Here is a 26821-nt window from a genome sequence, read left to right on the forward strand (position 1 = left end):
TTTTCAGAATGCTTGTTCACATTTATTGAAAATGAGGCATTATTTTACAGCAGCTTCAAAAAGTGTTGTATTAGGTACTACTGAGCTAAGAAGTGGGTTTAAGCACACTGTTCACTGCAGCGACAGGCCACATGAGCATCTGTAGTCTCTCTCAAGTCTACACTCTTTTCATAGATTCCATCAAGCATGTTGAGGTTAGAGACTGTAACACAGAATAAAAAAATGCATATGTTGTTTAGAAACCAAAATTATATATTTTCCCACTTAGCCTATGTTAATCATTTAACTTTTTAAGATGTAAAATCTGCTTTGTAAAGCAAAACCAGGTGACAATCACTGGACCAGAGTCATGTCAGCCTTAACTTACGTGTGGAAAGGCAGTGGTATCCAATAGTGACAGGAGTGGTTCTGATTGGTGCACAGCCTGGCAGACAGCGCAGCACAGGCTCAACAGAGTAGCATTTAGATTCCTGGCCATTCAATATCACCTGCTTCTCCAGCTTCACAGATTCAAGTTTCATGCGGCATTCTGATAGAGGAAATAAATTTCTTTTTAAAAATGTCTTTAAAACATATGATGATTTTTTGTAATTCACAGTGTCAGACAAATCTTACGGCTGGCATCACGGCAGCTTTCAGCAGGAAGCACCCATGAGTGGGCAAAGCTGACTGAACTCTTGGTCAGGTATCCACTGGGTGTGGTGTACTCCTGTCTGATCTCTCCATCAGCCTTTCCACAGAGTCCACAAGTCCGTCCTTTCATCCAGTCTGCAACTTGGATCTATAAATGAAAAATTGCATAATCAAACTCTGGATGATGGGTTTTTGTTGCAGAAACACAGTAGCTGATAAATGCTTATTAACTTGCAGTCACCTTCCAATGACCACTGGCAAAGTAGACTTCCTGAAGCCCATGACCAGAAGCATAAAGTGACAAACCATCAGCCTTCTCCCGGATCTGGATGGAGCCTAAACAAGAAGGCAATTTAATTTACATTAGCTGAACATGTTATGTGAAGTTATTCAAAGAGACCACATGGACCTTAGAACATACCTGAGGGATGCTGGTAGGGAAGGCTGCTGATGGGCACTTCCATTTCATTAATTTTAACTTTTGCATGGGTGCCCAAAGCATACAGGTCGACATTGCTGTTAAAGACAGGTGATTGACTCAGTGCAGTGGTAATGAAATGATAACCACAGTAAGCAAACCTGCATATTATATGGATACCAGTTCACAAGAGAGAGAACTTACATGTCAGCAAGTTTAATGTTCAGGTGGTTTTTTTCAGACTCCTGATCCTTCTTCAAGAGAACAACGAATTTCAGCTCAGGTGTGCAGTCCTGAGCCAAGACTTGGTAGCAAGAAATGGGCATTTCGTTCTTGTACCTCCTGTTGTTGAACGTAGTGATTGTGTCCTGCATCATGCTGCATTGTGCTAAAGAAAAGGAAATCAAAAACAAGTGTGGCTATGTGTGGTTTCAGAATATATTTATGTCATGTAAGTCATGTTATATATTTGTACCTGTGGTGTAATCATAGATATAGTTCTGGACTCTGAACAGAATGTCTTGATCAATATGAACAGAAAGAGTTCCATCAGGATTGATGGGTATAGTGACAGGGAGAGGAATAGCCATCCTTGACAGTGTCATCTAGAACAGCAGAAAATTTTTACAGTATTTACAGTACTTTTTCTTATTTTATCTCTGAGTGAGTCCTAGTTTAAATATTACTGGCCACTCACCTCTGGAACCCTTACTATGACATTCAGAGACCTTTTACTGGGCAAGGCCACAGTCAGTTCAATCTCTTTCTCACTGTTTTTGGCTCTTTCAAACCTGAACCCTGTCTGTAATGCTGCCATAGGAATATGCTTAGACAGCCTGTTTAAAAAGTGATACATAAGGTTGGGGGGTCGGGGTTGGGGGTATTTAAAACAAAACATTTATGCAGTTACCACACAATAGTTTTTGATCATTGTGTTTACTTTTTGGCATAGTTGGTGATTAAAATTGGAAGCATCTCCCATTCCAACTCTAGACGGACAGCAGGGAATTCTCCAAGGATCCCAGCTTCAGCTTTAGTAATGACTGCATATTGTTGACACTCTGTACCCCAGGCAACCTTGGTCTGAAAATAAAAATGTATGTACACTTTGGACCAGCAGATCATCAAGGACAGAATTACACTTTTTTAGGAATTTCAGCCACATGAGCTCTGATCTTACAGTGACTTTGTGCTTGCTCAGCAGGACACCATCAGCACACAACTTCCAGTTGTCATTTTCAGCGATGGAAGAAACAATGAGCTGCACCCTTGCAGTTGGTTTGTCAAAGAAAGCTGCAAGCTGGTAACCCAACAACTTGTGATCTACTCTAACAGCACGGGCAATGATAGCAAAAACAGGTGGAACAGCATTCCCAAGATATTTAGCCTGAAAGAACGAACAAGCATTTAAACTTCATTCAAGAAAGCTTGAAATTATTTTGTAGATTTTGTTATGGACAAAACAAATCACAGAAATTGATTCACCTGTTTCTGGATACGCTCAAAACTAGATGCAGTGCTTCCACTGCTAACTGCCTTTGAGGATCCATGGTGTACCATGTACTGCAAAGTTTTTGTATAATGTTAACTGAACTAGAAGGAACTCAGTCTCTCCAAATAAAGATACACAAACATGTTATTTTTGAAAAGTAATGAGTAAAAAGTATTATTTAGTAATTGCCTGATCTTTGTGGAATTTCTTGAAGGGGTGCATGGTATTGGCAGCCTAAAATCCCATAAGAAAACAGTGAGAAATATTTTTTTTTAAATGTTGAGAGATTGATGAGAAAAAATGTTAGCTACCAAGCAAGATCCCTTGTCCTCACCTTAGTCACACGAGAGCTGGACATGGAAGAACCTGAACTGCTGCTGCTGCTGCTGCTGTTGCTGTTGCTTTCAGAAGAGACGGGCCTGTTTTTATCTTCAGTCTCCAGGATTTCCCTCAATTTCAACAAGAAGGCCTTTCCTTCTGGAGTCTCCTCATCAATGAGACTGATTTGCTTAAGGAGCCTCTCGGCAGCTCTAGGACCAACTTGGACTTCAAGCTCCAGTCTTTCAACAGCAGGACCTTCCGCTACAGCCAAAACAACAGACCCTTAATTATCATTTTATTTGAAAATCCTTGAGTTTCATGAATGTAATATTTTCTGTAAGTATACCTCTTGACACTGTAGCACGGGCTGAGTGTTGTCCAATTATGTAGTACAGAGGATCATTTCTGATAAAAGCAGCATTGTGAGAGTGCACCTCCACACATCCCTTGATTCCAATATATGGGACAGCAAGGCAGAGAGTCTTGTCAAATGGAGCAGGAGCTCTCAAAGGAGCATCATGTGGCATCTCAGGATCAAGGATCTCAGAGGACTAAAAAAAAATTAGTTAAGCATTGTTACATCAAAAGAAGTCTTTGCTTACTTCCACATGCACTATACATGTGTGGCTTACCGATCCAGCAAGATGTGTCTGACGGTTTTGCAGTGACAACTCCGGTACCAATGGAACAATCCTCTCAGCAGTAGGATCTTCGATATTTCTGGCCACAGCAAGAGTCTCAAAGCTATCAAAACAAGAAAATATTGGAGAAAACTTAATTTTTAGAGATATCCAATATTCATTGCTGCTATGCTATCATGACTGAGATCTTGTTACCTCACAGCAGCAATATGTTCAGGGACCTCAACAGGCAGAGCCTCCACCTTGTAGTTGCCCTTGAGAATGTCTGCTCTTGCAGCCACTTTTCCAGGTGCAATTGTACGGATCTTTCCTCTCGCCATAACAGCAGCTTGGATCAAGGCAGTGTTCACTCCCATCACAGCAAAGGTCTGGAGAGCAATACTGAAATAAGAATAAGAGAGGTTATGTTTTTGAAAACCATGTTTGCATACGGTATTTAATGCATTTGTAAAAGTGTACCTTGGTCTAGCTTCAGCTTGGAGTTGAACATCAGTCTTCTTCAGCTGCTCAAGAGTCATGGTCTCAATCTCCTCCGGGAGAGGTGGTGTAATGGTGGCCTGAACTAGAAGGATAAACAGAACAATATTAAATGAAGAAGTGACTCCCTCATTTCCAAGGAAAAATTCTAAGAGAAAAAAATCTCACTATTGATGGATGCAGCAGCAACAGCAGCAGTGTACAAACTGAGCTCCATGGGCAAACCAACTGCTGTTGGCAAGATACGACGCACTTCAGCTGCAAGCAGGGGTTTGGCATACTGCAAGGCAGTTCCTTCCTGCAAAGCTTTAAGAGCCGCCTTCAACAATTCATGTGATTTGGGTCCAGTGGCAAGCTGGGGATAGTGTTAATAAAAAAGGCACAAAATCAATCTAAAAGAATTTAAGAATCTAACATCTGAAGTAATAAGTCAGGGTGAGATTGAACTTAGAGTTATTCTCATAAAAGAGGATACATGAACTTGAACACAGTACCGATATTGCTTGTTCAATGATGGCCCTGTCAATTCTGGCAAAAGCCACCTCCTGTCCAAACAGTTTGACATAGGCTGAAGCCAGTGGCTGACTGGTTGGGAGAGCCTTCCAATTTATGAGCTAAAGGAATATACAGAAATCATGGGTTTATTTTTAATGCCATGTCTTAAATTCATTAGCAAACAATAACATACAAATAACTTACTGCTCTCAGGGTGCGCTTAATCTTTGTGATACGGTCAACACTTTCATCTGCAGCAGGAGATTTCAGAAGAGCCTCCTGGATTCCTTCAGTTCTCACACCAATCTGTTTCAAAGTAGCAAGTGAGAGAAGACTATCAAAAGATTGTGAAACAATAAATTAGATTTCAATAAAAAGATCTATAAAATTGGTGAAAATCAAGAAAGTAATGATATTATTTATTTATTATTTATTTTGGCAGTCCACCTCAAGAACATCAGCAGCAGCTCCAGCCAGATAAGCACGTGCTTTAGCTACAACAGCTCTGGGCAGGATGGTGGCAGCATCATTGATCATGTAGGCACTGCCAGCAGCTCCAATCATAAGAGGAGCTGCACAGAGACATAGGTAAGAATACCATTGATGGGTAGCTATTTTATGAAAAGCCCCAAGCATACCCTCTTATGAAGAGATACATTACAAATGTCTTGGTTTTCAAGACTTACATTGATAGATGTCAAACTTAAGAGCTCTGCTGAAACGGAAACTAAGCCTGTCCAGCTTGTGACTCAAAAGCTTGATAGCAACATGAGCTGCACCAGCACTAAAATGGATAAACAGCTTAAGATCAGTTTCTGATCATGTGAAGAGATGAGATAAAACATACAGATAATTATACTTACACAGCTGCCATATCAGGAGCAGTGATTCTGGTCAATGACTTGATGTGGGAATAGGTAAAGCTTGCAACCTGCATGTTAGTTTCAGTCTTTAAAGAACCAGCAAGACTTGACATGAGAGCCACTGAGGGCTTGGTTTCAAACAACACAATACAAGCAACCATGCGCACTTCTGGGTGGAGAGCTCTATCCAAAACAAGCTGCAGGGCCACTGGCTGAACCTGTGGCAAGAATCAAGATCAGCTTATTTTTGGAAGAAAATGTGCATAAACATATTTTAATCATTCCTTTGATGTTGGCCATTTACCAGTTTGGGTTCTTTCTTGGCAATGTTCCTCAGGGCCAAGATGGCATCAACCTGGACTCTAAGGGGCAGAGATGTAGCTGCAGTTCTCAGTCCAGGCAGGAGCTTCATGATGGGTTTAAGACTAGCAGGGTGACCAGCATTGCCCAGAACTTTAAGAGCCAAAGTGATTTCATGAATATCATTCTTAGAAGTTGCCTCTGCAGCAATCTCATGGATGGGCTGTGGAATGTAATACACATACAGTACAATTAGAAAACAGCAAATGGCAAATCCCTATCAGATATTTAAGGCTTGAATTGTTTACCCTGAGGAGCTCAGCAGAGCAAGTGGGAACTGCAACACAGTGCCTGGCAATCATGGAACCATATCCAAGCATTACAACTTCACGCAGAGCTGGGATTTTGGCGATTTTCTCATGCATAGCCAAACTCTGTTCAAAAGGATATGAGAATGATTTCTTTGGTTTAGCAACATACATAAAACAGACCTTTTGTATAATTATATATACCCACAGCAGTCAACTGGATGGTGTCCAAATCAGCAGTGATCATTTGCAGAGCAACCACAAGAGCCTGAATGAACTCTGGAAGGGTAAGTTCACCAGCCAGGAACTTCTCCTTGATGAATTTTACAATGACTGGTGTGCCAACAGCAGGAAGAGCATCTAGAATCCAGCGCCTACCAGAGTCATTGTTTAATGGACAACATTTTTAAGGATTCTCTTTAACTAAAATTTGCTAACATTTTCCACAAAATTCTACCTGTAAGCTGGTTCATTCTTAAACTGAGTCCAGATAGCCTCAATATTCTCCAGGGTGGAAACACGCAGGAGCTGGATGAGCTGAACAAACTTAAGTGGAGCGTCGTCATGGACCATGGCCACATTGTTCACAACCAAGTGCTTCAGCACCTCCACAATCTAGAAAAAGGCAATGGTCAGGCATCAGTTCTTGACAGTTCAGTGTGGATGGATTTTCTTACAATCAAAAGCTTTGATGCATTACAGGTAAATTAATCTACATCTTTACCTGCACTGGTGCATTGCTGATCTTTATGAGTTGTATGGGGGTCTGAAGAATCTCAGTTGCAAACTCATATTGCAGGGATCCACGAGCCAAGTAATCATCTTTGTTTGGAACAACAGGGGTCTTTTCAATCTCAACAAAAGCCAACCTTTGTCTGTAACACACACACACAATTGTTTCTGTACATTACCCATTTTTTTAAATAATGAAATGTGTTAGAAATATTGCTGCTTCATATTTCTAAGTCTCACAGCTTATTAAACATACTTTGCTTCCATCATTGCTGCACCATGGATCTCATTGAAGGGTGAGAACTGATGCACTTCCTCAACTGTAGCCTCAGTGATCAGTGCACCAGTGGAAGACGGTTTCATGATGTAGTTGTAAGTTGCCATTTCAATCAGACTCTTGACCCTCTGTTAAGAGACCGGTAAGTATAAATTTTTTAACTCTAGATAATGATTTATTGATAATCTTTTAGAAGTGCAAGATAATTCATAAATTTTTTGGTCCATGTTCTCAGAAAAGAAATACATTAAATCTTTTTTTCTTTACCTTTGTGCATTCAGAACACCTCTCAGTGTATGCCAAGCCAATGTCCTTCATGATTCTCTCCTGGCAGTGGCTCAGATCCTTAGACTTGGTGACAGTAATGTGGTTTGACTTTGGATCCTCATTTATGACATAGTGTGTCCTGCACACTCCCTGAGCTCCAGCCTTGGTTGACAAGACAAGAAATAAGATTGCAGAACTTAAATCGGTTTAAAAAATGTACTAGGATTACTTTCTCACCTCTTGCAGCTCATAGATGTTCTGTGTCTTCTTGAGGTTGAGCTGAAGGATGTTGAGGATACCTCTGTGTAAGTTCAATACAGTAGGGGAGACTCCTGCAGGGGCAAATACCTTTCCAACCACACCATTAGTATACTCAAACTTGATGGGAATCTGAAGCTGAGCAGCCAGTGCTGAGGTGAGCTTAGTGGCAGGAACAAATGGATCCTTGGGCCAAATACCAGCATACTCGTAGATTAGAGGGTCCATGAGCTGTAAGGGGACATTTTCCATTTAAATGATTGTTATTGCTTGTAACAGTAGTGGCTAGCAGGGACTTTTTTTGTGTGTGTTTTAGCAGTCATTACCTTCATCAAGAAGGTGTTCTCAGTGACGGCACTGAGGTGAACCTTGCTGTTGACTTTTATACCTGCTCTAGCCAGACCTTCTTGAGGAAGACCACCCAAGAGTAGAGCCTCATAGTTGTACACATAGGTCTTATCGAGGGCAAACTCTGGAACTGAAACATAAATTATATTGACTATATTTTATTCTGTTTTAAAACATGTATTGTATTATAGAGTATATGTATAATTTATTTGTCGCTTAAAAGAAAACCAAATCAACACTTACCAAGGTTAATCTGTTGACTCGCTGCAAGAAACAAATTAGTTAATGAGACAAAACCCTGAAAATAAAGTTTTTACATATACAGTAAGAACATTTTTTAAACATAGAGAACTCGAAAATCTGACTTACCCACAAAGGCTAGAGTCAAGGCAAGCACAACAGCTCTCATGGCTGGTGGTTTGTGAAGAATGCAAGAAAAGGACAGACCTTTATAGTTTTTGTTTTTGCTGACAACATAATAATTCTAAAATAATGATTAACAAATGTTTCTATGATTGCATTTTAGAACTGAGACTACGCTTTATTTGGTTAGTTGACAAATAGATATCAATTAGAGGTTAGGTTACCCTGTCCTCTCATCATGTCATCCTCAGGTTAAAGTCCACAGTGAAACATAGTATTCTTTTTCTAATTAAATATTTCATTTAACAATTTAATTATTTCATTTATAACAATGACCAATACAAAAATTTCAGTTTTTACAAGTGTATGGAATAATTGGCTGTCACGTGTAGTGAATAAAATAGCCCCTAGATATACTTTCAAACTCATTTTAAATGGTCATTTATTCATATAATGTATGCCCACACTCACTGAGCCTATCAAATTTTGAGGCCTGTTCAATAAAGTTTTCAAAAAACTAAAATTATGTTTAGTAGGATATAGTTGTAAATAGATAAAAGGTGAAAGGGCAATGTCATGACATGCACCATGCAATTTTGACTTGGTAAAGTAAACAAATCAAGAAGTCATGGTCATTGTTTTTTAATATTGATAAACATCCAAATCACATGTGCTTGTCAACTTATTTTCATGCATATAAGTAGAAAAATGTTTGGAAACTCAAAAAACAAAAAACACAAAAACCTTATCAAACAAAAGACACCCATTGAGGTGTAGAAGCCATGTTGCAGTGGTTGATGCATGTTAAGCAAACTCAACCAAAATGATACATACCTTTGCATATATAACATTTTTAATGAATTTGTTTAATGCACTGGACCTGTTAGACTTCAAAAATGTAACTGTTATATAACAGGAAATAACTGATACATTTGAAGCATTTAATAGATTTGTTTAGTACCCTTGTGCAGTCTTCTTTTTACATTTTAAAATTGTAAAAAACGTAGCTTCATCGGAATGGTACGAAACTTGGTGACTTTTATGGCACTTGGTATGTGAACACACACAAAAATTGAGGGCATGATTCGAAAAAGCTATGTGCTCATAAAAAAAAAAAAAATAGTCACACACTTCGACCGATCATAGGAAATGAATGGGAAATGGCAAAAAAAAAAATTTTTTTTTTTAATTAAAATACAGATAATGTTTGTGTGTACAATCTACAAATCCCACACGATGCAGAAAAAAATGCACAGCAATGAGGGGATGAAACTCTAAAACATCTAGAGTGCAAAATCAACACACCCACACACACACACGACCACACACACTATGTAAAATAAAATCAATAATTCAACTACAATTTAGTAAAAAAAAGTAGACAGCAAGGAAGGGGTTACACTCTAAAACATCAAGAGTGCAAAATAGACACATCCACTCACACAAACTCACTTACACACACTCACACATGCATACACACACACACACACACACACACACACACACACACACACACACACATATGCACACACAATTATACACACTCACATAAATTGGTATGGCTATAACCATATAGCCAAAATGAGTCAGAAAACGGATATAAGAGGTTGATATCAGATCAGACCCAGAAAGATTAAGCTCTGATAAAGCATTCCTGATTATTTTTGTTACATTTTTATATAATTTGAATGTTTTGTATAACAAAATGCTTTCTGTGTTCAGGTTTGACTGTAGAAATACTCAAAAACTGACACTTCAAGTTGACACTTCACACTTCACACTTCACTTCTAGTTTTGACACTTTTTAACTGAGTTACAATCTTTATATATACATATGCTGCAATTTTGCAACAGCCGTTAAACACTCTCTGTACAGTGACAGGCCATGTGGGCTTCTGCAGTTTCACTCAGATCTTCTGTCTTCTCATAGTTGCTGCTCATATTTGCAGAAGGGTTCAGTCTTAAGTCTAAAAGAAAAACATCAAAATTTTACTGTAGCTGTTTAACACATTGGAGAAATATTATCTGAAATTGTGGTGGACAGAGGTCTTACTAGAAGGCAGGCAGTAGTATCCAACAGTTGTATGACTAGTCCTGTTTGGCAGACAGCCAGCCAGACAACGCAACACAGGCTCAACAGAGTAGCATTTGGACGCTTGCCTATCTGACCTTTGCTTCTCCAGTTTTACAGTTTCAAACCTCATGTAACACGCTGGGGAAGATGGTATACAATAAAAGTGTTTTACTGGAGTGACTTATTGTCATAGAATGAGCAACTCATGGCTGGCATCACGGCAGCTCTCAGTTGGAAGCACCCATGAGTGGGCAAAGCTGACTGAACTCTTGGTCAGGTATCCACTGGGTGTGCGATACCCCTGTCTGATTTCCCCATCAGCTTTTCCACAGAGTCCACACGTCTGCCCCTTCATCCAATCCACAACATAAACCAGAAAAATCCAGGGAAAATAGATATTTTAGAAATATCAGCATTAAAATCCTGAAGAAGCAAATTGTAGTTTTGTAGCAACAGACTTTTATACCAAAATAATGTGGAGAACTTCAACCTGTTGGGTGCTGGAACGAAATGTTGGTTGGTATTTCAATTCCATTCATCTTAACCTTCACTGCACTCTTGTGGTGGTATATGTCAACATCATTGCTGTGGAAGAAAATTGTATTGTGTAATGAGGTTACTTTTTTGTATAATGGTACTAGTAATATTGGTAAGCTGGACTTACATGTCTGCCAACTTAATGTTTAGGTCTTCATGCTCAAAAACATCATCCTTTTTCATTAGGACTATGAATTTATGCTCTAAAGTGCAGTCTTGAACTAAGACTTTGTAGCAGGAAAGAGGAATTTCATAGTTATACTTCTTATGGTTGTATGTAGTCAAGGTGTTTCTGATCTTAGTGCATTTAGCTAAATAGTGAGAAAAACAAAACATTTATATGTTTGCATATTGTTACCACTCTGCACCCCAAGCAATCCTTGCCTAGATAGAGGCAAATTTTGAATGCTTCATCCTAACACAGGGGTGTCCAATCCTGCTCCTGTAGAGCCACTATCCTGCAGAGAATTAAGGCATCTGAACCAGCTAGTCAAGGTCTTCAAGATTACTAGAAAGTTTTAGGCAAGTGTGTTGGGGCAGGTTGGAGCTAATCTCTGCAAGTTATTGGCCTTCCAGAAACAGGATTGGACACCCCTGACATAACAGAAAAAGATAACAGAAATTAATTTAATCAAATTTCTTACACCAACATTGTGCTTGCACAACAAGACACTGTCAGTGCACATCTTCCAGTCGTCCTTCACTGCAATGGAGACCACAATGATCTGCACCCTTGAGGTGGACCTGTCCAGATGAGAAGTGAGCTGGTACCCAACAACTTGCGATCAACACGTGCAATGATAGAAACCACTGGAGGAACCAAGTTCCCAAGGAATCTAGACTGCAGTCACATAAAGACATTTACCACTTAATTAAAAAAATCTAATAAAAATATGAATTAAAGGGTTTAACAACTTCCACTGGAGAGTTCCTAGAGGTCCAAAAAAAAAAGTTGTAAAAGTTAGTTTTTTTATTTAATTCCTTAATGCCAGGTACACACTCCACAATTTTCCACATTTTTTTTAGACTGAAATCCCAAATTGCTGAAAACAATTCAATTCAGCAATTCAATTCAAGCAATTCAAACAACTTTCGACAGATCATCTTTTTGACTCACTTTAGACAGATGTGAGTTGGAAGAGTAAACAGAACTGCTGGAACTAAAGCTGTGGCTGCTGGTGCTTTGAGGAGAAAATAATTTTTTATGGCTGAAAAAACTGGAGTTGCACTGTTCACCCTCTAAGATTTTCCTCATTTTGGATGGCTTTCACCTTGGGAGTGTTCGCATTCGCAAAGCTAATTTCTTTAAGAAGCTTTTTAGCAGCTCTCGAGCCTAGCTGGACCTCTAGATCTAATCCCTCAACAGCAGGACCATCAGCTGTCAATAAATAAACACATAAAATAAATTTTTTAATAACAATTTTTCAATAACAATAAAAAGCGAAATTATGATGTACAGTTAAGATTTGATTTTGCACTTGCCTCAAGCTATGTTAATATGTACTCCATGCTGTCCAATCATGTTATAAAGGGTGGAGTTTTTTATGAAGGTGGCATCACAGGATATAACCTGCATGCATACATTATCTCCAATGTGAGGTACAACAGAACAAAGAGTTTTGTGAACCAGAACACTGGTCTTCAGGTTCCTCAGCAGGTGCCATAACAGTTTCAGTGGTTTCAGATGACTATGTAGTGATGAATAAAGCAAATTATATTCATTTGAAACTCATTTTTAACAGTATAGCCAAGCAACTACCATCTCTGGACTGGATATGATGGCAAATAAGATTTTTCTTTTTTTCAATATTACTGTAAAGTGCATTCTCTATTAAATATTGTGCATTTGTAAATGCCATTCTCTATTTCCAATCAATCTTTAAATAGACTGCTGTACTTTTGAGACTCTTACCCTTCAAATCAGCAGCAGCCACTGCAGCAGTGTACAAACTTAATTCCATGGGTACACCAGCTACTGAAGGAATCATGAGATGCACTTCTATCAACAACAGGGGTTTGGCATACTGGAAAGCCATTCTGCATTGCTTTAAGTGCTTCCCCCGCCAGCTCAGGTATATAGCTCCCAGTATTACGCTAAGATAAAATTTGATGGTTAGCTTCATTTTGATTATTCTTCTCAAAGGTTTAGGGGGACAATGCAAATTAGTTTGTTTTTTGGTTCATGTGAAGTGATATCACCACAATATACAGTACCTGTGTTGCCTGTTCAAGAACTGCATTGTTAACAACTGCAAAAGCAATTTCTTGTCCAAGAACTTTCACATAGATCGAGCCTGGTGGCTGCTTCTTTAGCGGGGCTTTGAATGTTTTAAGCTGCAGTATGCTAAATAAACATCAAATATATGTAACTGTTAAGAAACACACCATAAATTACATTTATGATATGCCACATTTATAGCCTTAGGAACTTGTTTCATGCTTGGCAGAGTGTCCTCATTCAGTAATGGAGATTTCAGAAGAGCCTCCTGAATTCCGTCAGATCTAATGCCAACCTGAAAGAAAGCAATTCAGTGAGGTTGGGTAGGAGTTTAAGAAATGAATACAATTACTAAGTACTCCATCTTTTCCTGTTTATTATTTACTCACCTCAAGAACATCAGCAGCAGTTCCAGCCAGGTAAGCATGTGCTTTAGCTACAACAGTTCTGGGCAGGATGGTGGCAGCATCATTGATGGTGAAGGCACTACCAGCAGCTCCAACCATGAGAGGAACTAAATGGTGAAACTAATGGGTAAGTTTTCAGAAGAAACCATCTCCTGGCATGCAACACCATTGGAAATCAACAGAACTTTCTTACCTTCATAACTATCCAAGAGAAAAGCTTTGCTGTAACGGAAGCTGTGTGTCTAGTTTTGTGCTTAATATCTTGATCAAAACACATCATTCACACTCAATGAAAAAAAAAAAAAAAACATTTTCTCATTTGTTAGCGTAAAACTCACATTATAGGAAACTCAGGGTGTGTGCTCCCTATCAAGGCTTTCATGTGTGAGGCCACCTGTAGATTTGGTTCCTTCTGTAGAGCACATGCAAGAGTAATAACCAGACCCATGCTTGGCTTTGACTCAAAAAGCACAATGCATGAAACCATGCGTATCTCTGAGTGGAGATCTTTGTTTGCAAAAAAAAAAGAACTACATTCTGGACCTTATATGATAAATTAAATGCATATTGTAAACCAGTCTTTCTTAACTCCAGTCCTTGGCACCTATATACCAGAACATTTTAGATATCTCACTACTTAAAACTCATCGGTTTGGTGATTTGTTAAACAGGGACAATGGAACTGAGAAACAAAAGTTGAGGTAACTCACAATCAGTATGACAAAGCAAAGCATGACTCAAAAATATCTGACTAACCAGTCTGTGTTCCTTTTTGGCAATAGCCCTCAGAGCCAAAACTGCACCCACTTGAACTCTCATGTGTAACAGATGTATTTGTTTCCCAAATACTGGTAGTAAATTTGTGATGTATTTAATGCTAGCAGGGTGACCAGCGTTGCCCAGTACTTTCAGGATCAAGATGATTTCTGCAATGTCAGGCTTAGCAGCCACCTCAATAACTCGGAAGGGTGGAAGGGCTTGAAAAAAAGAGGAAGTTGTCCACACTCCACACATAGTCAAGCAAAACAATCATTCAAAGAAAATCTTAACAATAAAATCTAATGTGACTATGTGCACAGTGGACAGAAGGACCTGAGTGAACTCAGGGATTGAAAGTTTGCCTGCCAAGAAGGTCTTCTTGATGAATTTTAATGCAGCTAAGGTGCCAACTCCAGGAACAGCATCTAAGATCTATTTCCTTAGAAGAGTAAAAAATGAATGACAATCTGTAAACAGCTGTTTCAGACTGTTAAAGGGAATATTCCTGAAATTTGGTCTGGTTTTAAATTAAGACCAGATTCCTTCAATAGCATCCATGCTTGCAAAATCGCAAAAGCTGGATGAGCTGAATACATTTCAGAGGAACATCTTCATGGACTTCTTCCCAATTTATTTAATTTTTTTTAATAAATAAATTCAGATGATTCAGAGCATCTACTGTCTTAATGAATACCAGTAAAACAAAATCAGTTAAATTATAATTATATTAAATTTATATTAATAATAATATGGAATTTGTCCTTAATTGAGCTTGTGGATTACTGATTCTCATGAGCTCGAAAGAGTCTCAGTGCTAAATTCATACTGTAAAGCTCCACGGGCTAAATATTCAGCACTGATTGGAAGTATGGGAGAGACTGTGATCTCCAGAAAGTTAAAAGTTTGTCTGAGATATTGAAAATATACAGTACTCAGGTTATCACACACACAAAAAAAAAAATGAACACAGATAAAATTAATTCCATACAAGAGTAAATAAGCAAACGTCTTGCCTAGTTTCCATCTGGGTAGCACCACAAATCTCATATAGAGGTGTAAACTGATATAGAGGTGTAAACTGATGAAACTCTTGGACTGTTGCTTCAGAAATCATAACACCAGTTGAAGTTGGCTTCATGATGTAGGTGTAGGTTGCAGCTCCAGATATACTCTATACCTTTTGTTGGATTATATAGTTTATTGAATATTTAAGTTTTTTAAAATAGTCACAGACCCTCTGGAAACAAAAACATTAATAAGACATTTTTGACCTGACCTGTTGACATTCAATGCACTTTTCAGCATAAGTCAAGCCAACATCCTTCATTTTCCTCTCATGGAAAAGTGTAATTGGTGATGGTGGTGTGGTTATTTCCTTCATCTTCACTTATCGGATATTGGGTCTCAAAAATGCCCTGAACTCCATCCTACATCAGAATGAAGACTCAGATTTAAGATCTAGATTCATTTTTTTGATAATCAAACTTCATTTCATCAAGTATCAACTCTTGAACTTCATAGATGTTCTGGGTCTTCTTGAGGTTGAGCTGAAAGATGTTCAGAATTCCCCTGTCAAGGTTGATAACGGTAATTGTGTGTGTATAAATCCACACAATTCCACATCCTCATCCAGCCCAGATGGTGGATCAGCACCTAGAAAGGACCTCTACAGCCCTGAAAGACAGCGGAGACCAGGACAACTAGAGCCCCAGAGACAGATCCCCTGTAAAGACCTTGTCTCAGACGACCACCGGGACAAGACCACAGGAAACAGATGATTCTTCAGCACAGTCTGACTTTGCTGCACCCTGGAATTGAACTGCTGGTTTCGTCAGTTGCAGCAATGATAGAATATCATATATATATATATATATATATATATATATATATATATATATATATATATATATATATATATATACACACACATTTTTTTCTGCAACAATGACTATCTGACTGCACATTATCCTGCTTGTTGGATGTCTATTTACCAAAAAAAAAATAAAAAATGAATGGACATCAACTATTGATTTGTGCTGTAATTATTTTATTAAGCAAAAAGAGTGATACATGAGAAAACCACAGTGTAGGAAATCAGCTGCCAACGCCAATGGTCAGTTGTACTATTTTGATATACCAAAGGCAATAACATGATAAGCTCACCAGAGGCAACAGTGTGTTATTTGAACCTTACAGTGGCATAGTGGACAGCCTCTGTTTCTGTAGCGTCTGTTGGATATTCATCGGTGGGAACTGAAGATGTATGTTTTGTTTTAAAACTAATGCTGGAATACTGAATGTCTTGATTGTCAGCATCTGATTTCTGCGTAAAGTCAGAGGGTGCAGTGTTGTTATGCACCGAGTCATACTGATGGGGGAAAGACATTAAGAGAAAAGTAAGCATTTTTAAATAAGTGTATGTAAAATTAAATTTAGTGTCAGACATCTTTACCTGAACCTCCTCCTCCCCCTTTTCAATCCTGTGGGTTTTAGACAAGGTACACATTCTCCTCTTAAAGAAACACGGCTATTTGTATTTAATTCATTTTTTATTACAATTGAAAGATTCTATTTATCATTATATTTCACAATTATTTTATTTGTGACATAAATAGGTTAGAAACTTAAATATTTCTCTTCAGTTTAGCTTATAATTTTACTGTTTGATGTTTTTCAAAATCCTAAAACCTCAAATGAAATTTACTGACCTATACCACAGAATTCCTATGAGAGCAAGTGTAAAAAAAACACACAGTATGACAGCAGCGTTTCGTAGCGCTGTGCTCTCCTTTTGGTCTGTACAACACAGAAATGAATTAAATGAATCAGAAAACAGCAATTGCACTCAAACAGACTGCAACAATCATTTTGCATTCAACAATATGCATTATGAGAGATGTGTTACCTTCTGCAGCACAGGAATACTGTTGAAGCTCTTCATTGCTGACTGAGTCCAGGTACAGCTTGTTGTCTTTGGTGAATCCATCTGTTACCTGTTGTCCGTTCTTGTACCAGATGTAAGTATATTTGTTGTTCAGAGTGCATTTGGTTAAACAGCTTAATATCACTTCTTCTCCTCCTGAGACAGTGGCCGGGTTGCTTGTCACCTCTGTATCTGAAAAACACAATTGAAATAAGTCAAGCTCAGCCTAACACTGCATTTGACTGACACAGAAAACAAAAACTCATTCATCGTTATTTGTTACCTGTAACAGTAAGAATGACTCCAGGTGATCCAGAGTATTGGTCTAAGTTAGTGATGAACCTGAATCGATATTCTCCAGAGTCGCTGCTCTTGAGCTCTTTGATTCTCAGTTTGTTCCCCACATACTCCACACGACCAGCAAACTGATGCTCCTCACGCAGATCCATAAAGTCACCAGGCTGAACGTAATGCCAGAATGTTTTGTTTACAGTATGACCAGAGGGAAGTGAATATGTGCAGGAAATGTCTACTGTTGAGCCCACCAAAGCACAGACTCTTCTAGAGGTGTAAATCACACCCCAGCAGCCATTCTGAGAAACACCTGAAAGAGACACAGATTAACATGCAAAATGTACACATTTGTTCAAATATACACATGTATGGATCAAACAGTGTATTACTCAACACCCACACAGATAAGAGGAGCGATGTTTAAGGTCTGGATGAAGAAAACAGGAAAATTTGCCAGCATTTTGGCTGATTGACACAAACATGTTGCGGGACTCTGTATATCTGAAATACTGTTCATTCTTCATCCAGTAGTAAAAACCTCCAGAGGTGCAGGAAGAGTCACAGTTAAGCTCTACACTCTCATCTGTCATGTCTGTAGATTCAGGATTCATCTTCACCTGCAGGACTGAAAACTTCATCACAAGCCAGATGAAAACATCTGAAGTGACCAGAATCTGGACTCAGTTTCACCTGTGACTGTTAGATTGACGGCTGCTGAGCTGAGATGTTTAACTCCATCATTCATGATGAACATGAGCTGATATTCTCCAGAGTCTCTCTCTCTCACGTCTGATATTGTGAGTGTTGAAGAGCTGCTTGAGATCTGATGTTTCACTCGTCCTGAGTAGTCTGAGTCTAAAGTCAAATCTTCAGGTTCGTTATTTTTTCTCCAGTTTGTACTTTGTTTCTCACTGAACCAGAACACAGTTTTGATTTTGAAGCTGGAGTAAGAGCACCACAGTGTCACTTTTGACCCCTTCACAGCACAAATACTCTTATGACTGCAGGTCACAGAGAGCTGGTCCAGTGTTGCAGGGTCTGAACAAGAAAACATTTCATTATAGAGATGTTTTACAAACAGTCCGAGTATAGATCATCTACTGAAACAATCCAGTGTTCATACTAACAAATATTGCTAAAGCAACCGTGCATGACGAATCTGCTGCCCACACCCATTCAACCATGTTGCTTAATTTAGTTCAATTTAGAATACTGTCAAAAAGTCTGTTTTAAATGTATCTATATGCATTCATTTTTAAATGTATGAACAGAAAATCCATTCAGACTGACATTCAGCTCTACCGGACAGTTCAACTGATCTTAAATTATTTTAACAGCTTGAACATACAGAGCAATAATGATCAAAATATATCAAGATAATGACTCTTGGAATATATCAAAGAGACACATTTAAATGAAAACACTACAAAGGAAAAACACAATAATGCTCAAACCTGGAATGAGAAGCAGCAGGATCAACGGAGAGAGTCTGGAGTTCATGATCTTCACTTTGTGTAAATTCACATATACAATGAAAGACACAGAGCTGCTCAACCTGAAAAAAAATACAATTACACTTTCACTACAACACGCTTGAAGGGTCATTACAGTTTAGAAGATTCATTCATTCATGCTACCCCATTAAAATCATGAAAATAGTAGCATTTTACTTAATATAACATTTTAAATACAATTATAAATTAGATTTACCTACATTACAGGTTTCTGTTGTTCTCGGATGGTTTTTGCTATTTCTACGATCTGTTGTAGAAGCTGTTGCTGTCTTTCTGCTGATCTTGTTTCCTTCCTCTTTCTCACTGACAAACTGGGGGGAAATGAAATTATGTTTTAACCAGAAAGACGAGATGTGTGTACTCTTCAGAAAATGTTTACCGGTCAAACTCAACTCAGGAATTCAATATGAGCGGTTATGTTACATGAGATCTTTAAATTAAACTTTGAGATATTTCATTGTTTTCTGTTAATAATTTACTTTCTATAAGTAATTTAAAATAAAAATCTAAACACACTTTTAGCAGATTTTCATTTTTGGGTGAACTATTGCTTTAAGTGTTGGTTTTGAGCAGTAGACTTACCAGAGTCTGCTTCTATGCAAACATGTTTTTGATATTTTTTTCCTGCAAAACTTTTGGTAAATGGGAATCATAAGTTCAAGGAAACACACACACACACACACACACACACACACACACACACACACACACACACACACACACACACACACAATCACACACACATTTATTTATTAATTTACATTCAACTGCACTGTAAGATGACATTTCTTTTATTTTTATAGGCATATGGACAGGATGCTTCATTGTGTTGTTTTTCTCTGACCTACAGTTAATATCAAAAGCTAAAATGTAATAAAATGTTTTGTATTTAAGTAACACAACACAAAGACTCAAAAGTCAACAGAAGTACATGAGACTCTCTAGCTGGGGTTTAACACACAGTTTATGGTAATGTGCTACATTCAGCTGGGCCTGCAGCTGAACAGACAAACCAAGATGAAAGTGTAGTGTAAAAGAGAGATATTTGTCACAAACAAGGACAGTTCACTAGATGTCGCTGTCCCCAAATTGTCAGAACACTTCCAGACCATGCTATTTATTATACTGTTGGTTATAAACAGATTTTATTTTTTTTTTCTTGACCAATAGGTGGTGCTGTCTTTTCAGAAAATCACATATCCAGGAAGTAACTCTACCAAGTCCACAAAGCCGTTCAGGTCACAGCCCTGCTTGATTTTAAGTTATAAGAAAACACAAGATGTTTTTTCTGCTTATTAAAAACAGTTTTTATTGATTTTGCTGTTTTTCATACCAAGAATGATCACTGTAACCATGAACTTGCTGACAATGACATGGAGAAAAAAATGGTTGTGATCACTTTAAGAGCTTTTTTTTTTTCAGCTGATGAACAATAAAAACACTGATAGCCAATCAACATCCATTTGACTACCAACAGGCACTGGTCATTAAATCCACTAAAATATAAAATATAAGAGTGTGCAATAATGCCAAAATAAAGAACCAATAATATACAAGGGGATGGACAATGAAACTGAAGCACTGGCCAAAATAGTGTTTGAGGTTTCACGGCTATATTTGCACATCCTGGTGGCGAGTATTCAATGATTGCATGTTCCACCAGTAAGAGCAGAGTGTGAAGGTTGAATTAGCAGAGCAATAGCACAACTGCACATAAAATATTGCAATGCACACAACATAATGAGAGACATATCAGAGTTCAAAAGTGGACAAATTATTGGTGTGCATCTTGCTGGCATATCTGTAACCAGGACAGCAAGTCTTTGTGGTGTATCGAGAGCCACAGTATTCAGGGTGATGTCAGCATACCACCATGAAGGATGAAGCACATCCAACAGGAGTAACTGTCGACGCAAGAGGAAGCTGTCTGCAAGGGATGTCCAGGTGCTAACCTGGATTGTATCCAAAAAACATGAAACCACAGCTGGTCAACTCACTGCAGAATTAAATGTGCACCTCAGTTCTCCTGTTTCCACCAAAACTATTCGTCGGGAGCTCCGCAGGGTCAATATACATGGTCAGGCTGCTATAGCCAAACCTTTGGTCACTCGTGCCAGTGCCAAACGTCAGTTTTAATGGTGCCACCAGTGGAAATCTTGGGTTGTGGACAATGTGAAACATGTATTGTTCGCTGATGAGTCCTCTGTCACTCTCTTTCCCACATCTGGAAGAGTTATAGTGTGGAGAAGCCCCAAAGAAGCTTACCACCCCGACTGCTGCATGCCCAGAGTGAAGCATAGGGGTGGATCAGTGATGGTTTGGGCTGCAATATCATTGCATTTCCTAGGCCCAAAACTTGTGCTAGATGGGCGCGTCACTGCCAAGGAATACTGAACCATTCTGGAGGACCATGTGCACCCAATGGTTCAAGCATTGTACCCTGAAAGTAGTGCCTTGTATCAGTATGATAAAGCACAAATACACACAGCAAGACTGGTGACAGAATGGTTTGATGAACATGAAAGTGAAGTTGAACATCTCCCATGGCCTGCATAGTCACCAGTTTTGAATATTATTGAGCCAGTTTTGGGAGTTTTGGAGGAGCGAGTCAAAAAAACGTTTTCCTTCACCATCACATAGTGACCTGGCCACTGTTCTGCAAGAGGAATGGCTAAAAATCCCTCTGGCCACTGTGCAGGACTTGTATCTATCATTCCGAAAACAAATTGATTATGTATTGGCCACAAAAGGAGGCTCTACGCCATACTAATAAATTATTGTGGTCTAAAACCAGGTGTGTCAGTTTCATTGTCCAACCCCTGTAAATATCAGAATCTGAACAGGCTTCACCCCTTCATTTAAGTTGGATCCTTACATGATCTTTAGACAATGAAAACGGTGCTTCTCATTTCAATGCTTTAAAAAAACGGTTACTCTTTATTTTAAGGTGTCCTTGTTACTGATCCAAATAATTCCTTTATCTGGTAATACTTGAGGCATTACTAGTGGGTTACCATGACCTTCACTTTAGAAATGAATAATGCATTATTCATACTAATTATGAACCTATATGCAATAGTTCTGGGTAGTTCTCTGGGAGGCATATGAAAAAATGAAATAGTAGTTAACGATTAGCTATTAGTGAACTACAGTCGAATAAGCACTATTACTTACTAAAACATTAACCATAGTTTCTTATAAGGTTAATAGTAGTAACTAAAATGCTAATTATTCATGTGTTCCTGTGTAGTTATTCATTTATGATGGAACAGTATTTTAAAGTCTTACCTAGAATTATTTTTCCACAATAACAGTCATCATTACTTTTTGTTACAGTTTATCTTCTGAAATATAAAACCTGGACAATCATTTAGCTTTGTTTTAGTTTTGTTCATTTATGAAGACTAGTCACTGATCTGTCTATGACATCATTGTAATGTTGCTGCTGACTGTTGCTAGGTGATGATGTCACAGTGAAAGAACACATTGACATCACTCCAGCAGCTCTGATGAAGACATCTGGGACATCAGAATCTAAGGCAAAAAGAAGATTATAACACATATTTAGAATCATTTTTGTAGCAACTGCATTTAAAATATTATTGCAGATTCTGTATATCAATTATTTCTCACCTCTTCATTTTTGTTTTCAGTTTGGTTATGAAAGGAGTTTATGATGAAATAGCTGTTGAATCATAATTCATTTACATTCTTATAATCTGAATTAATTTCAATATATGTCATGCAATTAGATAATTTACTCACCACATCCACAGAGCTGCTATTATGAGAAACTGAGGTAAAAACACCAGCAGAGTGACTGTATAATGACTAAACGCTGTGATGTTCACTGAATCTTCACAACACAAAGAAGTGAATCATGACTTTAAGAGAAAACACCTGAATGCTGCAAACATTTCACACTGAAGCACATGTATCATGAGAGATGTGTTACCTTCTGCAGCACAGGAATACTGTTGAAGCTCTTCATTGCTGACTGAGTCCAGGTACAGCTTGTTGTCTTTAGTGAATCCATCTGTTACCTGTCGTCCGTTCTTGTACCAGATGTAAGTATATTTGTTGTTCAGAGTGCATTTGGTTAAACAGCTTAATATCACTTCTTCTCCTCCTGAGACAGTGGCCGGGCTGCTTGTCACCTGTGTATCTGAAAAAAACAATTGAAGTATTTCAGGCTAAGCCTAACACTGCATTTGACTGACATGGAAAATGAATAAGTAAAAAAAAAAAAAAAAACAAGCTGTCCAAATTTTGTATTTATTTATTTATTTTTGTTGTTGTTTGGTGTGTGTGTGTGTGTGTGTGTGTGTGTGTGTTATTTTCATATTTCCTCCTCAGTATATCACAGTTTGACAAAAGACTGCCTCTGCAGAAGAGGACCAACGCCTACTTCTACATCATTGCCTCTTTAGCCCCACCCACTAATTTACGTATGTAGAAAGTTAGAGGTCAGTAAATAAGACAGTGACCCAAACACCGGCAGGGTTTGCACGTGTCGTGAAAAACCTGGAAAATTTATGGCGTATTTTCCAGTCCTGGAAAATACAAATGAGAGAAAATGTAAAATGTCCTGGAAAACCTTATAGTTGTCCTGGAAAACTATTTTTAAAAGTATTTTGTGTTTTCCAATGTCATTTGTGTGGAAATATTACAAAGTCTGTAAACAGAACATTACTAGAGCCCAGCGATACTTTCAAAGAGGGGAAAATACTATCGCAGGCTGCAGCTAACTTGTTCACGATTTGCGAAATATTGGAAGAAAATATATAATATTGAATTAAGGAGTGGGGTTACATAAATGCATCTCTGAGGGGAACTGACTGTCTTAAGAAATGTTTAGATGTTTTTTTTTCCCCATCTTGCCTCTGTGTAATACTGAAATAGTTTTTGTAAGCATACCGCTGCTGTGTTTACAGCGGTAACCTATTGAATGCTGTATTGCTGCTGTTCCATAAGCGCCACCTGCTGCCAGAGAGTGAATTTGCGCTCTCACGCAGCCCATCTACTGTATTTGATTCCTGCAGATGTTTTTATGTAGCATAGTTTTGCTAAGCTAAAGACAGACCATTCTGTTTTTGCTTCAGATTTTGAAATTACATCTAATTTAATCTAATTTTAATAAGAAACTGCTCTTGTAGGTAGCATCTTTGTTTGGATCATGATTAAAATGCAGTGGCTGACATAAAAAACAAAATCATTATTATTTGTTACCTGTAACAGTAAGAATGACTCCAGGTGATCCAGAGTATTGGTCTAAGTTAGTGATGAACCTGAATCGATATTCTCCAGAGTCGTTGCTCTTGAGCTCTTTGATTCTCAGTTTGTTCCCCACATACTCCACACGACCAGCAAACTGATGCTCCTCACGCAGATCCTCGAAGTCTCCAGGCTGACCGTAATGCCAGAATGTTGTATTTACAGTATAACCAGAGGGATGTGCGTATGTGCAGGAAATGTCTACTGTTGAGCCCACCAAAGCACAGACTCTTCTAGAGGTGTAAGTCACACCCCAGCAGCCGTTCTGAGAAACACCTGAAAGAGACACAGATTAACATGCAAAATGTACACATTTGTTCAAATATACACATGTATGGATCAAACAGTGTATTACTCAACACTTACACAGATAAGAGGAGCGATGTTTAAGGTCTGGATGAAGAAAACAGGAAAATTTGCCAGCATTTTGGCTGAGTGACACAATCATGTTGCGGGACTCTGTATAGCTGTAAAACTGTTCATTCTTCATCCAGTAGTAAGAACCTCCAGAGGTGCAGGAAGAGTCACAGTTAAGCTCTACACTCTCATCTGTCATGTCTGTAGATTCAGGATTCATCTTCACCTGCAGGACTGAAAACTTCATCACAAGCCAGATGAAAAAATATGAAGTGACCAGTATCTGGACTCAGTTTCACCTGTGACTGTTAGATTGACGTCTGCTGAGCTGAGATGTTTAACTCCATCATTCATGATGAACATGAGCTGATATTCTCCAGAGTCTCTCTCTCTCACGTCTGATATTGTGAGTGTTGAAGAGCTGCTTGAGATCTGATGTATCACTCGTCCTGAGTAGTCTGAGTCTAAAGTCAAATCTTCAGGTTCGTTATTTTTTCTCCAGTTTATACTTTGTTTCTCACTGAACCAGAACACAGTTTTGATTTTGAAGCTGGGGTAAGAGCACCACAGTGTCACTTTTGACCCCTTCACAGCACAAATACTCTTACGACTGCAGGTCACAGAGAGCTGGTCCATTGTTGCAGGGTCTGAACAAGAAAACATTTCATTATAGAGATGTTTTACAAACAGTCCGAGTATAGATCATACCGAAACAATCCAGTGTTCATACTAACAAATATTGCTAAAGCAACCGTGCATGACGAATCTGCTGCCCACACCCATTCAACCATGTTGCTTAATTTAGTTCAATTTGAAATACTGTCAAAAAGTCTGTTTTAAATGTATCTACATGCATTCATTTTTAAATGTATGAACAGAAAATCCATTCAGACTGACATTCAGCTCTACCGGACAGTTCAACTGATCTTAAATTATTTTAACAGCTTGAACATACAGAGCAATAATGATCAAAATATATCAAGATAATGACTCTTGGAATATATCAAAGAGACACATTTAAATGAAAACACTACAAAGGGAAAAACACAATAATGCTCAAACCTGGAATGAGAAGCAGCAGGATCAACGGAGAGAGTCTGGAGTTCATGATCTTCACTTTGTGTAAATTCACATAATACAATGAAAGACACAGAGCTGCTCAACCTGAAAAAAATACAATTACACTTTCACTACAACACGCTTGAAGGGTCATTACAGTTTAGAAGATTCATTCATTCATGCTACCCCATTAAAATCATGAAAATAGTAGCATTTTACTTAATATAACATTTTAAATACAATTATAAATTAGATTTACCTACATTACAGGTTTCTGTTGTTCTCGGATGGTTTTTGCTATTTCTATGGTCTGTTGTAGAAGCTGTTGCTGTCTTTCTGCTGATCTTGTTTCCTTCCTCTTTCTCACTGACAAACTGGGGGGAAATGAAATTATTTTTTAACCAGAAAGACGAGATGTGTGTACTCTTCAGAAAATGTTTACCAGTCAAACTCAACTCAGGAATTCAATATGAGCGGTTATGTTACATGAGCTCTTTAAATTAAACATGAGATATTTTGTTGTTTTCTGTTAATAATTTATTTTCTATAAGTAATTTCAAATAAAAATCTAAACAGACACTTTTAGCAGAAACACATGCATGTATATATTTAAGAAAAATGTTATGTTTATATATTAAATATATTTATATATAATATAAATTATATGAATATAAATATATACATGTAAATACATGTAAATGTTTTCAAAATATATACTGTATCACTCACAATATATAAACAAAAAAAAAAAATACGCATGAAAATCGCGATTAATCATTTGACAGCACTAGTTTAAACAGATCACAGCCCTGCTTGATTTTAAGTTATAAGAAAACACAAGGTGTTTTTTCTGCTTATATCATCTCTTCTCGGGTGTTCTGGATCCAGACTGGAGCTTGTGTAAATCCTAGTTACCAAAACCGAGAAACAAATAGAGACATAATTAGCGTAGCTGCTGTTCCAGCCAAGTAAAATGAATTAGTTTAACCCAAGCTAAAGAATAATAATGCGCATTTGATCAGATATAACTGCAGTCCAAAATTATGAGACATTATTTGAATGCTTGGCCAAAGAGGTGTGTTTTTAATCTAGATTTAAACAGAGAAAGTGTGTCTGAACATTATCAGGAAGGCTATTCCAGAGTTTAAAATCAACACATTTTGATTTAAAATCAAAATGTGTAAATAAAGCTCCGTAAAAAATCAAAATAAA

At 38.0% G+C, this 26821-nt stretch overlaps 3 protein-coding genes, 1 long non-coding RNA gene and 1 pseudogene across 6 annotated transcripts; 1 reads left to right on the forward strand and 4 right to left on the reverse strand.

Annotated features, from left to right (window-relative positions):
- Window positions 1–8332, reverse strand: LOC109046983 (vitellogenin). 2 transcript variants are annotated; one of them, XM_042749385.1, is made up of 34 exons: window positions 8200–8332; window positions 8074–8094; window positions 7809–7960; window positions 7462–7713; window positions 7225–7386; window positions 6937–7085; window positions 6673–6823; window positions 6406–6563; window positions 6157–6322; window positions 5949–6074; window positions 5645–5863; window positions 5341–5558; window positions 5164–5261; window positions 4925–5049; window positions 4682–4783; window positions 4477–4596; window positions 4151–4337; window positions 3965–4067; window positions 3701–3886; window positions 3497–3608; window positions 3211–3415; window positions 2878–3125; window positions 2733–2777; window positions 2537–2614; window positions 2232–2438; window positions 1992–2134; window positions 1749–1887; window positions 1527–1656; window positions 1256–1439; window positions 1055–1149; window positions 875–969; window positions 616–781; window positions 368–529; window positions 1–202 (listed from the first exon to the last, which is right to left on the reverse strand). In XM_042749385.1, exons 1-34 carry the CDS (start codon window positions 8237–8239, stop codon window positions 99–101), a joined length of 4848 nt encoding a protein of 1615 aa, XP_042605319.1. In that variant the 5' UTR covers window positions 8240–8332; the 3' UTR covers window positions 1–98. The 2 variants fall into 2 exon arrangements, with proteins under 2 accessions (XP_042605319.1, XP_042605320.1); XM_042749386.1 differs by having other exon boundaries at window positions 7809–7954; window positions 8200–8285.
- A 1718-nt stretch (window positions 8333–10050) lies between these two features.
- On the reverse strand, window positions 10051–16152 carry LOC109046982 (annotated as a pseudogene).
- A 66-nt stretch (window positions 16153–16218) lies between these two features.
- On the reverse strand, window positions 16219–19601 carry LOC109046678. The gene is made up of 9 exons (XM_042749396.1): window positions 19120–19601; window positions 18860–18960; window positions 18096–18443; window positions 17806–18030; window positions 17395–17715; window positions 17094–17303; window positions 16897–16984; window positions 16641–16701; window positions 16219–16556 (listed from the first exon to the last, which is right to left on the reverse strand). Coding segments are annotated over exons 1-9 (1545 nt in total). The 5' UTR covers window positions 19122–19601; the 3' UTR covers window positions 16219–16367.
- Window positions 19602–20349: 748 nt separating this feature from the next.
- LOC109046683 lies at window positions 20350–25990 on the reverse strand. Of its 2 annotated transcripts, none has more exons than XM_042749398.1 (9): window positions 25873–25990; window positions 25613–25714; window positions 24850–25197; window positions 24560–24784; window positions 24149–24469; window positions 22875–23084; window positions 22685–22775; window positions 22553–22604; window positions 20350–22453 (listed from the first exon to the last, which is right to left on the reverse strand). In XM_042749398.1, exons 2-9 carry the CDS (start codon window positions 25656–25658, stop codon window positions 22412–22414), a joined length of 1335 nt encoding a protein of 444 aa, XP_042605332.1. In that variant the 5' UTR covers window positions 25659–25714; window positions 25873–25990; the 3' UTR covers window positions 20350–22411. The 2 variants fall into 2 exon arrangements, with proteins under 2 accessions (XP_042605332.1, XP_042605333.1); XM_042749399.1 differs by having other exon boundaries at window positions 25869–25978.
- On the forward strand, window positions 22663–23979 carry LOC122141582. The gene is made up of 3 exons (XR_006157944.1): window positions 22663–22718; window positions 22884–22986; window positions 23276–23979. It is a non-coding gene; the product is annotated as an uncharacterized LOC122141582 (long non-coding RNA).
- Window positions 25991–26821: the final 831 nt, after the last annotated feature.

This window comes from Cyprinus carpio, chromosome B22 (assembly GCF_018340385.1).
Source record: "Cyprinus carpio isolate SPL01 chromosome B22, ASM1834038v1, whole genome shotgun sequence".
Taxonomy (NCBI): domain Eukaryota; kingdom Metazoa; phylum Chordata; class Actinopteri; order Cypriniformes; family Cyprinidae; genus Cyprinus; species Cyprinus carpio.

Coding starts and splice junctions, on each gene's coding strand:
- LOC109046983 (XM_042749385.1), bottom strand. CDS start 8,239: ATGAGAGCTGTTGTGCTTGCCTTGACTCTAGCCTTTGTGG. Junction 6,564..6,672: donor TCAGCAATGCACCAGTGCAG/GTAAAGATGTAG, acceptor GCCTTTTTCTAG/ATTGTGGAGGTGCTGAAGCA. Junction 782..874: donor TTGCCAGTGGTCATTGGAAG/GTGACTGCAAGT, acceptor TTTCATTTATAG/ATCCAAGTTGCAGACTGGAT.
- LOC109046678 (XM_042749396.1), bottom strand. Junction 18,031..18,095: donor CGTCAATCTAACAGTCACAG/GTGAAACTGAGT, acceptor TGAAGTTTTCAG/TCCTGCAGGTGAAGATGAAT. Junction 16,702..16,896: donor ATAGGAATTCTGTGGTATAG/GTCAGTAAATTT, acceptor GTGTTTCTTTAA/GAGGAGAATGTGTACCTTGT.
- LOC109046683 (XM_042749398.1), bottom strand. CDS start 25,658: ATGAACTCCAGACTCTCTCCGTTGATCCTGCTGCTTCTCATTCCAG. Junction 22,605..22,684: donor ATAGCAGCTCTGTGGATGTG/GTGAGTAAATTA, acceptor ATGATTCAACAG/CTATTTCATCATAAACTCCT. Junction 22,454..22,552: donor CTGAAAACAAAAATGAAGAG/GTGAGAAATAAT, acceptor TTTTTGCCTTAG/ATTCTGATGTCCCAGATGTC.